The sequence below is a fragment of the Lepidochelys olivacea genome, assembly GCF_965140295.1.
Source record: "Lepidochelys olivacea isolate rLepOli2 genome assembly, chromosome: 1".
Lineage (NCBI taxonomy): Eukaryota > Metazoa > Chordata > Testudines > Cheloniidae > Lepidochelys > Lepidochelys olivacea.
This window is the reverse complement of record NC_140411.1, coordinates 231,302,613-231,319,244: the sequence shown is the minus strand read 5'-3', so window position 1 is coordinate 231,319,244 and position 16,632 is coordinate 231,302,613. Positions and strand designations below refer to the sequence as shown.

Here is a 16,632-nt window from a genome sequence, read left to right as displayed (position 1 = left end):
AGCTCTATACAATGGGAAATGTTTGACCCAGGTCACAGCAAAAAAGCTTTCCAGCAAGTGGGGGGAAGATATAAAAGAGGGACAATGACAATACCACACCTGAAAACACATGAGGAACAAAGACTGAACTGTGAGAAGTGATGGTCCCAAGCTAAAAACTTCAGCCTGTGTATGAAAACCTGGGAAAGCCAAGGCAACTTATGCCTTAAGAATCTGCCAGCCTGTTTATCATGCAGGGTGAGAATTTGCTAATTTGTATCCTACCGATCTAGAATGTCAAGCTTAGTTTGCATGTTTTGTTTATTTACTCACGTAATCTGCTTTGTTTAACCACTTGAAATCTACCTTTTGTAGTGAATAAACTTATTTTGTTTATTAAACCCAGTTTATGTAACTTCCAACTGGGGGGAGCGGGGGCAAGAAGTTGTGCACATCTCTCTTCACATTGAGGAAGAAGGCGGATTTTTATGAGCTTGCGGTATGCAGATTTTTCTATACAGAGCAAGACAGTATTGTTTTGGGTTTATCTCCCAAAAGGGGTGTGCACGTGAGTGCTGGGGCTGTAGACAGATGTAAAAAGACTGAAGCAATAATTCACCCTCTCCCCTTCTTCTACAAATATGTTTCATTACAAGCTTTTGCCAATACAGTCTAAATTTGGTGCCAGGCTTCCTTCTTTACCAAGGGGACAGGCTTCTGTTCATATCATGCACTAGTTTATGGATTTCGTAGACTCAACACAATTTTGGTTATTCATCTCAAATTGCAGTGAAATGCATAGACTATTTGCTTCACAGCTAAATTTTCATTTTCCACTAGGAAGTAAGAGGTTCATTGTGTATATTTAAGAGATTAACAGATTTTATTAATTTTCTAAAATAGTTTTGAATACAGAGACCAAGACCCCAAATTCTTGACAGTTTTTGTTAAGTCTTTATATTGTGAATGAGCAATTATGCTGGTATATTTTTAATGACAAACATACATACATCCACCTCCTAAGCCTGTACATTTCAACTCATTAGAAATGTTGACTAAATATATCTCTATGATCTCAAAAAGCAAACAGTATAGCTGAAGAACACCTAAAGTGTTTTAATTACATGAAAATAGTTTTCTTAATTTGATTACAGTGTAGCTTCCTAACATAGCATTTTGACTCACCTGATAAGTTTTAGATGATTTTTAAAGACAAAAATCTGCTAGAACATGTATAACCCATTTTTTAAATGTCACAAATATATACTACTTGACACTATTATAACCGAGCTGTAGCTGCAAACAAGATGTAGAAGACTTTACAGTGTTCTGCTACAATAATCCACATAGGGACTACTAAAGCTAATTTATATTTGGAGCCACAATTTGCCAACCAATACAGATTTAGAGTATACTGTTGTATTTACTATATTTCTGAGAATCTGAATCACAGAATACTTGCTCTATGATACAGCACAACTAATAGGGAATAACAATGCAGACTTAAATATGCCTATAATTTAAGTTTTCAAGCAGAGTCTAAATCTAATCAACAGTCAGAAGGCTCGCAAAATTAACAGTAGACATGCTCTTTAAATTTTTTTTGAATATCAAAGTATATATACATATACACAACATAAAGAGCCTCTTAATAAAAAGCAATTTAGTCTATTTTACAGTCTCCTTTGCTTGAAAATTAGTCTTCATACATGTTTAACCTTCCAAATCACTGATAAAATCATTAATAATTTACAGAAGGGTACATTTCTCAGCAAGATGATGACTGAAATAGTTTTAAATATTCTGTTATTTTTGCTTTTTGAATGCGATTTACGATCTATTTGGGAAACTCACATTTAAACGTCAAAATGCATAAATAGCATTCACAATAGAAACCCAACCATAATATATGCAGATATAGCTGCTACAAAACAATCTTCTGTAACAGACATTTATTAAATACAATACTTGTTTGTACAACTTTAATCCATGATGACAGCATGGAAAGATTAACATTACAACATGGAAAGTTCTCATTCACTTGACTGGTGAATCAATCTGTCATAATTTAAGTATTAATTGAAAAATCCAAGCATAAAAAAAAAGGTGCTTACCTACACAGGATTTAAATAAAAAAATACTGCATCTTTCAGACATTGCTAAGAACAAACAGAAAATCAATGACAACAGTCTTCAAAATTCAAGTTGAAAATTACTGAAGGTCACTTAAAATAATTGATTAAATGAAAATTAGGATAAACCCCATACACTGTGGATTAGGGCACCGGAATAGAAAATGCAAAAACCATGGTAATACAGATTAGATAGGAAAGAAGCTAACGAGGAATTTCCTTCTTGTACTATATATTTCAACCTGACCCTTTTGTTTTCCATTGTGTACAAATTGCAATTTTGTTTTCAAATTGCCAATTCTAGCTTTTGTCTCTAAATCACCACAAAGTCAGTATCAATCCATCATTCCTTTGCATTAAAAGAAATATATACATTCTATACATCATTCAATTTCCCTCATTGTGAGCAACGTGTTCTGTACTGGCTTACGAAGTTATTATAATACTTCCAGAATCACTTAATCCTTTGTCACTGGATTGCTTCTACATAGTTTGCAGGGTATAAGCCAACTTGTCCATTATCCAGACGTCCTTTGCACCAACCTTGCTCATCTTCATCCTCTGTTTTAGTTAGCTCATCCCCTGCAAAATAAATTTAATGTCCAACAACCATCACCACTTTGGTAGTAACAGAAAATAACGTAATATAAACTCTATCCTTGATACCTACCCTTCTTCCTTACCCACCCCCACCATAAATGCTTCCTAACTCTACTCTTTACCATCACTTTGATTTTAGCAAAAAATATCCCATTTTTATAAACATTCACATATGATATGAAGGCATCCAGTAAGCACTTTAAGATACTTGGATGATAGGAGTTTTATAGAAGTGAAGTATTATAATGCTGACATTTCAAAAAGTTAACACTTTGCTTAACCAAAATGAAAATAAAATTTTAAGAATTACATAAATTAGTATTAACTCCCTACCTTTCTAGAGAGTGTGGATAGAAAAGGTTAATTTTGGGAAGCATAACTGCCTCTACCAAGTCAAAAAATGACGTTTTTTTTACACTAAGGAGATTTACAGCCATTTAATGTACACAGTTTTCCCCTATATATAAAAAATAGCTACAAAGGCATGTAGCAAAAAGCTATACAGCAGGGATTTAGTAATGTGCGCCAAGACATGTTCTCTCTAAAATATACTAGTAGGTTACTGGTATACCTACTGGATATATTGTGAAAAAAAATAAATATCTCCCACCCTACAATAGTATTTTTTACCTCCCCCTTTAAACATAATGGACATTAGGATTTAATTTCTGGTGTTGTGGTCCCAGCTTTACAGTTGGAAGTTGAGACATCTCAAGAAACTTCTATTTCAAATGCTCAGTATAACAAAAGTCTCACGCATTCTAAGACTGTTGCACAAAACCTATAATTCCTTATGGTAGCCATTCTATACCCCTCCGCTACACTCACAGGTCCCGCTGGGAGGTGACCACGTCCACCAGACCGAGCCAGCAGCGCAGCTGGGGCCAGTCCTGGGGTGGGGATCACTCTGGTTCCTCAGGAGCAGTGTGATCAGCCAAGGACGGAGGGGAAGTGGGTCCTGCCTGGGCCGGGCTCCTTCAGGACCCACTTGCCTGGAAAGGCCCAGCCAAGCCCCCTGCACTGCCCCCCCATTGGCCGAGACTGGCTCGGCCTCTGCACCAGTCGCATGCGGCTTGGCCCTGGAGAGGCAGGTGGGGCCCCGCAGGCGGTGGACAGCAGAGACCCCTCAGAGCCAGAGCCACAGCCACACTGGGAAACAGGGCAGAGCCCTGGGACGTGACTCCCAAAAGCCTGTCTGTGCCCACCAGCCCTACAGCCAGCAGCACTGCCCAGACCTCATGGCAGAGCCTGGCCGCTGGGCAGTGAGCCCTCTACAGGCAAGCGGGACCTATTGCCTGGGAGCCTCTCATACAGCAAGGCCTGGGCACCTAACTGCCCTGGGAGAGTGGATGGATTAGATAGGTCCGTAATGGGCCCCTTCCAAGTGTAAACCTGGGACTGATGTAAACGATATACTAAACTATAACATGGGTTGTGTCTAATATGCACTTATTTAAGCATCTTTCCTATATGCATATTTAAATGTCTACAAACAGGTTGCATGTCTCCTTTAATGTAGGTAAGTACTATCCACATTTTAAGGATTATTTTCTACTGAGAACAGCAGGGCTAAATAGTTTAACCAAAGTCACACAGCTAGGAATAGAACCCCCAGAATACCTGACTCCAAGGTAACCTCTACATCCTAGTACATAAACATAGCTTCATTTTGCTGTAGACAGGGGCTACTGTGCTAATCCCTTGGAATACAGCACCTATCACTTGTCTGACATATTACCTGCTGTGTCCCAAAGGGATTAGCACATCTCCATGTCAGCTAGGTAAGCAGGAGAAGAGCAGAAGTTGCCACAATCCACTGTGGATGAGTAGCAATTTTTGGCTCCTGTTGATTCCAGGAAGGAATAAATAGGAGCTTGGTCTGTCTTGTTACTGCTGTTCCCCTATCAGGACAGGATTTAAAGCAGACCAGAACACTACTCACTTTTGGTAGCCCCAATTTTTTAAAAATATTGAGAGCTGATTATTGTGATCACAGAGTGTATTTTACCACAGATAAATGGAAAAATGGGACAAAATGAAACATTGGTTTACCAAAGGTAAATTGTGCCAGACTAACCGGATATCTACTTTTCAAAATATATCTAGTTTTTTAGACAAGGGAAATGCAGTAGATGTAATCTGGACTTCAGTAAAACTTTTGATATGGAACAACATGGTAAATTATTAATTAAACTGGAGAAGAATGGGATTAATACAAACACTGTAAAGTGGGTGAAACAATGGCTAAAGAAGAGATGACAACGGGTCGCACTGAAAGCAGAACTGTCAGGCTGGAGGAAAGTTACTAGTGGAGTGCTTCCAGGAGTGACCTTGGGACTGATGTCCTTTAGTATTTTCATTAAGGACTTCAGCACAAAAAGTAGGTGTGGGTAAGAAATCCGCTGATGACACAAACTTAGGAGGCACTGTCTATATAGATGTGCAAGGTCATGCACTTATGACTAATAACAAGAATTCCTGCTGTAAGATGGGGGCTCATTTGGAAATTCCAGAAGAGACAATCTGAGTGAATTAGCTGATCGCAGGATGACTATGAGCCACCAATGTCATGTGGCTGTGAAAAAGACATCTACGATCTTAGGCTGTCTCAGGTGAGATATTTCCAGTAGAGAATGGCCAAGTATTAATGCCATTGTACAAGACACCAGTAGGACCTCATCTGGTCACCCATGTTCAGGAAAGATTAATTCAAATTGGAACAGGTGCAGAGAAGACCTACAAGGTGGATCAGGGGAATGGAGAACCCATGTTATGAGATTAGACTAAAAGAGATTGTTTTATTTAGCCTAGCCAAAAAAAAAAAAAAAAAAAAGATTAAAAAGAAATATGACTGCTCTCTATAAATAAATCAAGGAGATAAATGCCAGAAAGGGAGACTGAGTATTTCAGGTAAAGGGTAATGTCAGTACAAGAACAAAGGGGTATAAACAGGCCATTAATAGATTTAGGCTGAAAATTAGACGAAAGTCCCTAACCATCAGAGGAGTGAAGTTCTGGAACAGCCTCCCAACAGGAGTAGTGTGGGCCAACAACCTAACTAGTTTTAAGATGGAGCTGGATAAGTTTATCAGTGGGGTTATATGATGTAGTTGCCTGTGATAGCAGGTGACTGGACTCCATAACCCAGGTGGTCTTTTCCAGTCCAATGTTTCTATTTTGAATATGCCTTAACACAGCCTTAATTGAATCTGGGGACAAACAGTTTGAAACAGCAGCTCTGAAAACTTCCTGTTTCCCTGGGGGGTGGAGGGGGGTTTAACTAAGGGCCACTGGTTAGTGTCAATATTAACTATTTTATGGCTGCACATTTGAGCAGGAACAACCCAGCTGTGTACTCATTGTATTCACTGTAGTTGAATATAGTAAGGTTTGATTAACTTGAAATTAGAAAAAACAGAAGCTTCCCAAATTTTTAACTTCATCTTGTTATTCCCATTTGTAACCTAATGCCCTAAGTGAGCCATCAGAGAATGAATAAAGGGCCACAAGCAGGCACTGAGGGAAAAAGCAGACACTGAGGGAAGGGGAACAAAGATGGCCAAATCTCATTTTTGCAAGCTGTGATTCTGCATCTTTTTTAGAATCTGCGCACAAGTCAACAGCTATCATCTCAGAGATTCTGACTGAGCTGATTGTGAAAATGCAGATCTGGATGCAGCACCAGCTGTTGGTTTTTACAGCCTGAACTAGTGGCCCTGATACAGTTTCAGCCTGCTACCACCGAAGGCTACTGCTCTTAGGTTCTTCCTACAGCGTTTCAAGCTCTCCACTCCTGTGCTGAACAAATGAGAAATCACCTTGCCAGGCTAGCACAGCTGCAGGAAATACCAGAAAAGAACCCCAGCCAGAGTCAGCAACACCTCCAGCTTGCACCTACCTGCTTAAAGTGCTGCACTGTTAACCAAAGCAAGTGAGCAATTTGTGTGTATTTATGTTGGGGTGAAAGTGGACTAGAACATGTCTCCCACACTGCAGTTCCCTGCAAGTTCAGCTACATTCTCCAACCTTCCTTTTGTTGCTGGGATGGGCTCATGGCTCAGGAGAGGACAGTAGTACCCCAGCAAGCAACGGAGAGATCTGGAGAGAGTATATCCCAGGGATGACCTCAGAGAATAGAGCAGGGGTTCTCAAACGGCATTGCACTGTGACCCCCTTCTGACAACAAAAATTACTACACAACCCCAGGGAGGGCTGAACCCGAAGCCTGAGGGCTTCAGCCCTGGATGGCTGAACCCAAAGTCCGAGCCCCACTGCCCAGGGAAGAAGCCGTTGGGCTTGGGCTTCAGCCCTGGGCTCCAGCAAGTCTAGTACCGGCCTTGGTGACCCCATTAAAAGTCAAGATGCACTTTGGGGTTATAACCCATAGTTTGAGAACTGCTGGGATAGAGGGTGACAGAGGAGGATGAGGGAAAACAGTCTTTCCCAACTAGGGGGAAGGGGAAGAAATCTTTCCTAATCTGTGGACATATTTAATATTAAATTTTTAACCTAAAAATATGCTCAGTGGGGAAGCAGGAGGCAAAAATGGTACTTCCAGTTAAAGCTGTTAAAAAAAGATAGAGCAAGCTTCCCCACCCCCCCACCCCCAAAACTTCATGATTCACACTCATCTTGTGATACTTTTTTTTCCACACCAAGTCTTGTGATTTTTGATCTTCCAGGGTTGGCAATTCTGGGGAGACAAAGTGGTGGTAGCAGCAGCAGCCGCTGCCGCCACCCCAATGAAGAAGAGATAATTCATTTCACAATATCCCCCTTCACTTCCAGAAAGCTTCCTTCCCAGCAGCTAGTGCTCCCTGCACCTGCAAGGTATGAAGAGGCACTGCCAACACTTCCAGGATGAAGAGATGTTTGTAGACAGGAGGATGGATCATTTTCAGATAAACCCTCTACTGTAATGTGAGACTCGTTTAGAGCTGAAGTGTTTGTTGGTAAAAATCCCAGTTCTCATGGTACCCAGAAGAGGTGAGAAAGCCATATTCTTCTGGTACTTGCTCATGTTTTCCCCTCTGACAAACATTTTAAGTGAATGAAGTAAACTTACCAGCCTTAAAGCTGAGTTCATCATGCTCTTGGCCTTCATAGTCATACAGTGCTCGTACTCTCACCTCCATGGCAGGGGAGGCATCTTCATCAAATGGGTTTGTGTCTCCATTTGCATCAGTGGAAGAAAACGGATTGCTAGACTCTTCATCAGACCATTCTGTAGGGTAGCTTTGGTTTTTCTCAGAGCTGCTAACACTAAAAGCAATTGAAAATTGTAGTTTACTCTAAAACATTAACTGAGATTACATACATCAGCACCATAATACTAGTCTTATCTAGTTAAGTATAAACTTAATGGTTTATACATTAGAGCCAATGTTTCAAAATTTTATATTTCTAGGGTAGTGTTTCTTAACATGTTTAGGTTGGTGACACTTTAAATAAAGTCAAAACATTTTGCAACTTCCTTATATTTACTATAAAAAAGTAAAAAGTGATAAGTCCATAATATTTGTTTGTTGAGTGACAGGAAAAACTTAACTTTGAAAGATAAGGGTATGCAGAGGTTGTGGGGAAGCAAGATTTTCTTTGCTTTAGATGGTAATAAAATTTTCAGTGCCTCTCAAGTACCAAATTGCTTTTTGTGACCTCCCACGGGTCACAACGCACCAGTTGAGAAACACTGTTCTAGAGCAATACTTTTAGAGCAAGTAGTTTGTTTATAATTAAAGAAAAGGCAACTGTGGAGTGTGCACATGACATTCATACAATATGACACCAGGACTGGTACAATGAAACAGGTAATTGAGAAAGTATTAAGTGGAGAGAAAGTCTTAAAAGTAGACTTGTCCAGTGAGTGCACACACAGCAGCAAAGCTCAGGCAGTAGTTTCACAGTAGACTGTCAGCGTTCACATATTTTAGAACAGTTAAATAGAACAACAAGCAACTGGTAAATTGTGTTACCACTGCCAATAACCTCAGTATAGTTTCAAACCAGAGGAGATGAAGGCAACATGCACAATCTCTGTTAGAAAAAGAAAAGTTAGGTTTACAATGTTGCTTATATGACTTCTCATAAGAACTGCCATGCACAATATGGTGCCTTTGTAGAAACCCAAAATTGGAAACCTTGGATAGAGAAAGAGCAAGTGTGAAAACAATTTAAAAAACGTTCTTTCACCAACTTTTTGATTTTATTGTCCTCCTTTTCACTGACAGTACTCCCCGTATCATCTTCGTCTTCAAAGGGATTGTAACTTGATTGTAATGACTGCACTGTATTACTCGGGACACTAAGATGGCTATTTGGGAGAGAAAAAGCATTAAGGTGACCCTATCTGCTCATGGATTCAAATGTATATGTAATTAGTGTCACACTAAAAATGACCTACCTAGCAGTTATCCTTCTCCAGTCAAGTTACCCTGCTCCAGTCAAGCACATTGCTTGGGTCCCTTAGGACAGTACAGGGGCCCTCAAAAGCACTACATATAAATATTATACACTTAAGTATAATACTTTTTTGTCTCTAAGCTGTGAAGGATTTGCAAAGGACTTAAAAATCTTATCAGACTTATCAGAAAGCTCAGTAGATCCCTCAGCGTAACTTGACTATTATAGTAATGAGCTGTCAAAGCAGACAACATTTCTATTTAATATAGTCATTTGCAACTGACTGAACAGATTTTTTTACTTAAATTCACAAAAAGCCACCTAAGAGAAAGTTCAGTTTCAGCTGAAGTTTGATTTCTTCCAATTCGAGGCTGACGGACAGATAAAGGTATGCTGAACACCACAAAAATAAGATAAAACCAAAGTATTCAATGAGCTTGCACAACCCTTTCAGAAAGCTGAAGTTTAAGGGCTTTTCTGTTTGTTACCTAACCGCAGAAATATTGCAAACAACTAAGTCCTGTTCTGAGACAACAGAACCATATTCCCTTTACCTAGGTGAGTAGTGAAATTTCTGACCCGTATCCACCTAATGTACTTCAAGATACCATTCTTTCAGCCTTTGTCTCTCACGGACATAAAAAAAATTCTACCTGCTATGCTTGGTATGCTGCAAAGCCTGATCTCCTGTCTGGTTGACACCAGTTAGAGTCACTCCATCTGAAGCCTTCTTCTTCTCTCTTTTACTGAGAGTACGATTGAAATCTGCAGACCACTCCTGCAAAATGAATGCAAAAGAAGCTAGTAAGAGTTTAAGCTAATCAGCAGCACAATATTTAATGTTGAAATTCAGTTATAGTCAGACAGTTCATCTGTTGCGTATGCAACGAGAACAGAACACTTTAAATATTTCAACTTCATCTTTAGATCGGTTCTCTTCTTTCCCTTGCCATCCACTCAGAGGATGCATCCTTGCTGGAGTCCTGAGGACACCCATGCTTCTCCCAGCCTCTTAAACCATGCCCAGCACTATAAAAGCCACTCAGTATTTAACAACTTTAACCTAAGGCTGTCACTTGAACTAAGGCCAGGCAAGAGGTGGTTGGTGCAATTGATAGGTATTGTGACAAAGCTCTGTCCTTGCCTCTGTGGGTCCCACGTTTCCTGGTGGATTTCGCTAGCCTCAGAGGCTCACTGTGACCCTCCACGTAACCCTTCTTTCTCTAGAGACAAGGGTCAAAGTCTACTGAGCCATTTTCATCATAAGCCAGCAAGGGAGGTGAGGAGAAGTTATCCTTCCTTGCACAGTCTCTGTTGTCTCCCAGTCTCAGTGATTAATCAGGGGGCAAAGGGGGGGGGGCGGCGCGCGGAAGAGGCCGGGCCCACCGTCTACTCCGGGCTCCAGCTCAGGGACCCTAATAGTATCAGCTATGGTAGCTGACCTTTTAGAAACATGACATGTACAATTCCCTGGGCTACTTCCCCCACAGCAGCCCTCACTTCCTCAAGCTCCACTTCACCCTTACCTCAGGGCCTCCTTCTTTGTGCCTGATATGGTGTGTACTATTCAGCCTCTCTAACAGCACAACTTCCTCCCACAGCTCCTGACATGCACCCCCACCTGAGTAACTGGGAGCCTTTTAACTAGTTTTAGCCAGCCCCTGACTGGCTTCAGGTGTCCCAGTCAACCTAGCATTCTCCCTGCCTTCTGGAAAGTTCTTAATTGGCCCCAGGTGTCTTAATTGACCTGGAGCAGCTTCCACTTCACTTAACCTGGTACTAGGGATTTGCTTAGCCTGGAGTCAATATATCTATCTCCCACTACTTTTCTATAGCCATCTGGCCTTGCCCCGTCACAGTATATATAAGTAAGTTATAGTTTCTGTTCACTGAGTTGTTTTTGGCATATTTTGTTCTGCATACAAATATTGATCCTATGTAAAACTGTTAGTATCGGGGCTCTTTAATCACTTAACAAATCTCAGATTACCTCACTTCCTATTCAGTCACTGGAAAAAATGATTTAAAATATTTTTAGCTGTCTTAATGTGATATTACAGCTGGAAACAAGGAGGAGCCAGCAAACTCTCCTCAGAGAACTAGTGGTTCACAGACCAGTAGAAAACTGCTAACATAAGAACGCCCATATTGGGTCAGACCAAAGGTCCATCTAGCCCAGTATCCTGTCTTCTGACAGCGGCCAATACCAGGTGCTCCAAAGGGAATGAACAGAGCAGGTAATCATCAAGTGATCTGTCCCATCACCCATTCCCAGCTTCTGGCGAACAGAGGCTAGGGACACCATCCCTGCCCATCCTGGCTAATAACCATTGATGGACCTAACCTCCACGAACTTATCTAGTTCTTTTTTTAACCCTGTTCTATACTCCTGAGGGAATTCTGTGCCAAAAAATTAAATATTCTGTGACAAAAAATTTAAATATTCTGCATACAATACTTTAAAATTCTGCATATTTTATTTGTCAAAATAACAATATAATCACACCATTTTCAATTATTTGCTGACAAGTATTTTGAAATAAATTACTAAAATAATTGAAAATGGTGTGATTATATTGTTATTGTGTTTGTGTTATTTTGACAATTAAAATATGCAGAACTTCTCAGAATTTTAAATTTTTTGGTAAAGAATTCCCTAAAGAGTACTAGATGCAATCTGGATGCGGACAGCTCGATGGGGATACGGGTGCAAGGGGGAACCTGGATGCACGGAGGCTCGGTGCAGGGTTCTGGGTGCAGGGGGAATGGGACTGTGCAGCGAAGTCCAGATGAAGGTGGTTAAGAATCAGTGTGTGTGTGTGGGGGGTGTGTCAGAGTACAGCTGGTTGGGGTTCAGTGGGGTGGGTGTCCAGGTGTGGTGGAATCCTGATGCAGGGGGTGAAACTCGACAGGGTGCAGTGTGGGGGGTCTGGGTGTGGGGGGACTCCTAATACGGAGGGGGCTCAGTGGGGGGAGGGGTCCAGGTGCGTGGAGGGGAGGGGTCACTGAACAGGAAGCTGCTCCCTTGTCCACCCAACCTCCGTGCATCCGCACCCAACCCCCCACTGAACCTTCCCCCCCACCCCCAAGCCCCGTGGTGCGGAGCTTCCTGCAGCCAAGGGAAGTTTCTGGGGCTTGATCTGACCGAGCCCCAGTTGCTCCGTGCAGGGAAGGAGGAATGGGTGCTCAGTCTCCTTCCTCCCCCCACCCCCCTGCAGCTGGGACTAACGTCCCTGGGTGACCAGGGCATCCCAAGACCCCCCACCCGCTGCCTGAACAGCCAGGTCTGAGCTGCTGGGGAAGGGTGAGTGAGTACTGATGCAGCTACTCTTTGCTTCCCCACAGAAACCATTCTCTGCAAGGAAGCAAATGGAATCTGTAGGGGGCATTTTTCCACTGTGCCACAGTTGCGCAGAATTTCCCAGAAGTATGTTATAGTCTGGTATGCATATTCTTCTTTTCCAATACCCTCTAGTTTTGACATATGTTTAGCCTACAGTTTTACAGTAGACCTAATCTTTGTTTAATTTTTTTCCTCACCTTGTCTGTTTCTAGTTTTAAGAAAGTTAAAGCCCAGAGGTGGCAGAAGGGAAGGGAGTAGTGCCCCCACAAGGGAAATATTGTGGAGGTTTCTGCCCCTGCATAAACTCGTCTGGAGGGGTTGATGAGAGCAGGACACAGGGGGTGGGGCAACAGCTATGAGGCCCAAGATCAGGACCTAGAGAGGCCCGAGCAGCTGTGGTGGGGACTTGGATCAGGCCAGGAAGCAGGACCCAGAAGGGGTTAAACAGCAATTGTGAGGCCCAGGATCGGGTTGGGGAGCAGAGAATGAAACCCAGAGGGGCTGGAATGGGCCAGAAAGCAGGTAGGAACTGCCCCAGGATCCTTCTTCCCAGCATGGAACCATCCCCCTAATCCTCAGTACCTCCCCCTTCCTCTCTCCCCATTCACAGGGAGCTTCCACTCCCAACATTCCTTGCCCCTCCCCCGATGAAGGGAGGGAAATTCACTGTGACTATCAAAACATGGTAGTGCATCAACAGACAATGGAAAACCTTTACCTTTGATACATAAACAAAATAAGGATTAGGAACGTGGCAGCAGAATACCTTTTTAAATTCTCTCTCTAAAAAGTGAGAGCACCAAAATTCTCTTATGGTCAAGCTTATGGGTCTGCAAGGAAACAGTCATTGAAGGATCCATTGCTTATGTGAATCAATACAGCTGTTCTGCACAAATAGCATAAAGATTAAAGCTTTGCCCTGGATATCAGCAAGGAAATTAAGAGTAAAGTGAACCATTGGCAATGTCAGAAGCAATATGCTGGTTTAACTTTTGTGCCAACTGAAGCTTTACATTCTATCTCTCTGCCTCTAAAAATGCCAAACTTTCCCATGATGACTGTATCCACCTGCCAGTAGTCTAAAATTAAGGGAGAAACCACAAAAACAGACACTACAGGTAGTACACAGAGTGCTCTTCCACTGCTACAGAACAGCCAGGCACTGGTAATGTATATAGCTTTCAGGATTTCAGTTTAAAAGATAAGCAGCATGTCAAGAATGATCTGTGGGAAAGTCAACTTGTTAAACAAGTAAACTATCTCAGAAGTGACCTATTGCATGAAATGTGGTGATTTTGCATTTCACTTTAAGTCCTTAAGGTACAACTCCCTAATTTAATATATTTGAGCTATTGCTGCTAAAACCCATTATTTTATATTGTGGCAGAGCTCCAACCTTGTCCCTGTGGATCCTGCATTTCCAGGCAGTTTATGCTAGCCTCAGAGGCTCACTGCGACCCTCCTCATGGCCCTTCTTTCTCTAGGGCTAGGGTTACAGTCTACTGAGCCCTTTTCATCATAAGCCAGCAAGGAGGTTGGTGAGAGAACTCCCACAGTCTCTGTTGTCCCTACAGGCTTAGTCCAAAACAGTTTAGTCCCCTGTCCTGACAGGGGCCTGTCTTCCCATCCCAGGAGGTGTTTCTGTAGTGGCGGGCTGGGGGGAACCTGGGCCCACCCTCTACTCCGGGTTCTGAACCAGGGACCCTAATGGCAGCAGCTGTTAGCAGCCGACCTTTCACGGCCAGAGGTGCTACATTTCCCTGGGCCACTTCCACACAGCTCTCCCACTTCTCTCTCAACACCATCTTCACCCTTACCTTAGGGCTCTCTTTCCAGTGGCTTGAGGGTGTGTTCATTACCCAGCCCTTCAGCCACACTTCCTCTCCTCTGGCTCTCCTCGGCCTGACTGGAGTGAGCCCTTTTATAGTATCAGAGGGGCCTTAGAGTCAGGTGTTCACATTAGCTTAATGGCCTCACCTGACTCTCTGCAGGTTAATTGGAGTCATGTGTCAACCCTAGTCTGGAGCAGCCCCTGCTCTGGTCAGTCAGGGAACAGAAAACTGCTTATCCAGTGGCCAGTATATCTGCCTTCTATTACTCTGTTGTACCCAACTGGCCTGGATCTATCACAATAGCTAGAAAAAAAAATCAGTAAGACTGAAGTTTGATCATGGAACTCCATGATTTTCATGGTTTAAGTATCTCTGTCTCGATATTTTGGAGCGTTTAAAGGCATATGAGTAGGTAGACAGGCAGGCATTAGTGAAGAGTTGAACTGCAAAGTCTGCAAAGTCAATCCTGAATTGAATGTTAATTCAAAGCAGGAATTAAGTGACAACACTGCAGCAATACAAAGGACAAAATGGACAGACTAGGGGAAAATCTTGAATTCACATGGTATTCTATGGTTTCTTCTACATCTCCCACACTTAAGGGTAAAATAAAACTGTTATCCACCTTTTCGTAACTGTTGTTCTTAAAGATATGTTGCTCCTGTCCATTCCATTGTAGGTGTGTGCGTGCCCACGTGCGCAGTCAGAGACTTTTGCCTTAGCAGTATCAGTAGGGCCAGCTGTGGCACCCTCTGGAGTGCTGCGCTATATCCTCCTGGCCGCTGGCCCTATGCCCTCTCAGTTCCCTCTGAGAGGACTCCGGCAGAGGGGCAGGAGGATGGGTAATGAAATGGATGTGAGCAACACATCTCGAAGAACAGTTACATAAAGGTGAGTAGCCATTGTTTCTTCTTCGAGTGCTTGCTCATGTCAATTCCATTGTGGGTGACTCACAAACAGAATCCTCTGAGGTCGGCTCAGAGTTCACAGTCTTGCATATTGGAGCATTGCTCTGCCAAAGCCATCATCATCTTGAGCTTGCTGGGTCAGCGTATAATTAGATGAGAATGTGCGGACGGACGACCAGGTTGCGGCATGACAAATTTATTGGATAGGCACCTGAGCAAGGAAGGCTGCCGATTACACCTGTGCCTTAGACGAGTGAGCCCTCATGATTGCCAGCGGGGGCACCTTCACCAGCTCGTAACAGTAGTGGATGCAGGCTGTGATCCAAGATGAGATTCTCTGGACAGACACTGGGCAACACCTCATCCTGTCTGCAACAGCAACAAACAATTATGTTGACCTATGGAACAGCTTGGTTCTATCTATGTAGAAAACCAGCACCCATCTGACGTCCAGGATGCGCAGCCTGTGTTCCTCATCCGTCGCATGAGGCTTTGGACCAAGTACCGGCAAGTATAGGTCTTGACCAGTATGAAACTGGGAAATGACCTTGGGCAGAAAAGCTGGGTGCAGATGCAGCTGGCCCTTGTCCTTATAGAACATATATATATATATATATAGAACGTATAAGGCGGCTCTGATGCGAGCGCCCTGATCTCGGACATGCTGTAGGTCGAAGTTATAGCAACCAAGATGACAACCTTCCAGGAGGGAAGCAGGAGAGAGCAGGAAACCAAAGGTTTGAAGAGGGGGACGCATGAGCCTTGACAGAACAAGATTCAGGTCCCAAGGGGCAACCGGGTCCAGGTGCTCCAGATCTTTCAGGAACCGCGCCATCATGGGATGGGCGAAGACCGACCTGTCTTGAAATAGAGGGTGGAACACCAAAATGGCCGCCAGGTGTACCCTGACCAAAGATAGCGACAGGTCCTGGATCTTAAAGTGCAGCACATAGTCCAGGATCTCCTGCAGCAGGGCCTCTTCAGCACGAATGTGTCGATCAGAGGCCCAACATGTGACCTGCTTCCACTTCGCCATGTAGGTAGCCATGGTGGAGGGTTTCCTGCTGCCCAGCAGGACCTGTTCGACACCAGCAGAGCACTACCGTTTGTCCATACTTAGCCACGCAGTAGCCAATCTGTCAAGTGCAGCATCGCCAGGTTTGGATTCAGCACATTGCCGTGGTTCTGGGACAGCAGATCCGGCTGAAGAGGCAGCTGCAGTGAGGTGGCTGCCAAAAGACTCAGCAGCATGCCGAACCAATGATGACAAGGCCACGCTGGGTCTATGAGGGTAACAGTTGCTTTGTCTTGCTTCACCTTTAGCAGGGCTTAAAACCTGGAGACCGGGGCATGCCCCGCCTGGGGCAAAGTCCCCACTGGGACACTAATTGAACACTTAACAGCTGCTTAACAACTAACTAACAAATGATTGAACTATT

At 43.2% G+C, this 16,632-nt stretch overlaps 1 protein-coding gene across 3 annotated transcripts in view; it reads right to left on the bottom strand.

Moving 5' to 3' along the window:
- Positions 1–890: 890 nt before the first annotated feature.
- PACSIN2 (protein kinase C and casein kinase substrate in neurons 2) overlaps positions 891–16,632 on the bottom strand; it is a 127,355-nt gene continuing 111,613 nt past the window's right edge. For 2 of the 3 annotated variants that reach the window (XM_084617218.1, XM_084617219.1), the window contains exons 8-11: positions 9,764–9,888; positions 8,905–9,021; positions 7,777–7,973; positions 891–2,693 (exon numbers count right to left, since the gene is read on the bottom strand). In XM_084617218.1, coding sequence (XP_084473344.1) covers positions 2,581–2,693; positions 7,777–7,973; positions 8,905–9,021; positions 9,764–9,888 — 552 coding nt within the window. In that variant the 3' untranslated portion in view covers positions 891–2,580. The remainder of the gene's footprint in view (positions 2,694–7,776; positions 7,974–8,904; positions 9,022–9,763; positions 9,889–16,632) is intronic. The other variant, XM_084617220.1, reaches the window with a different exon arrangement.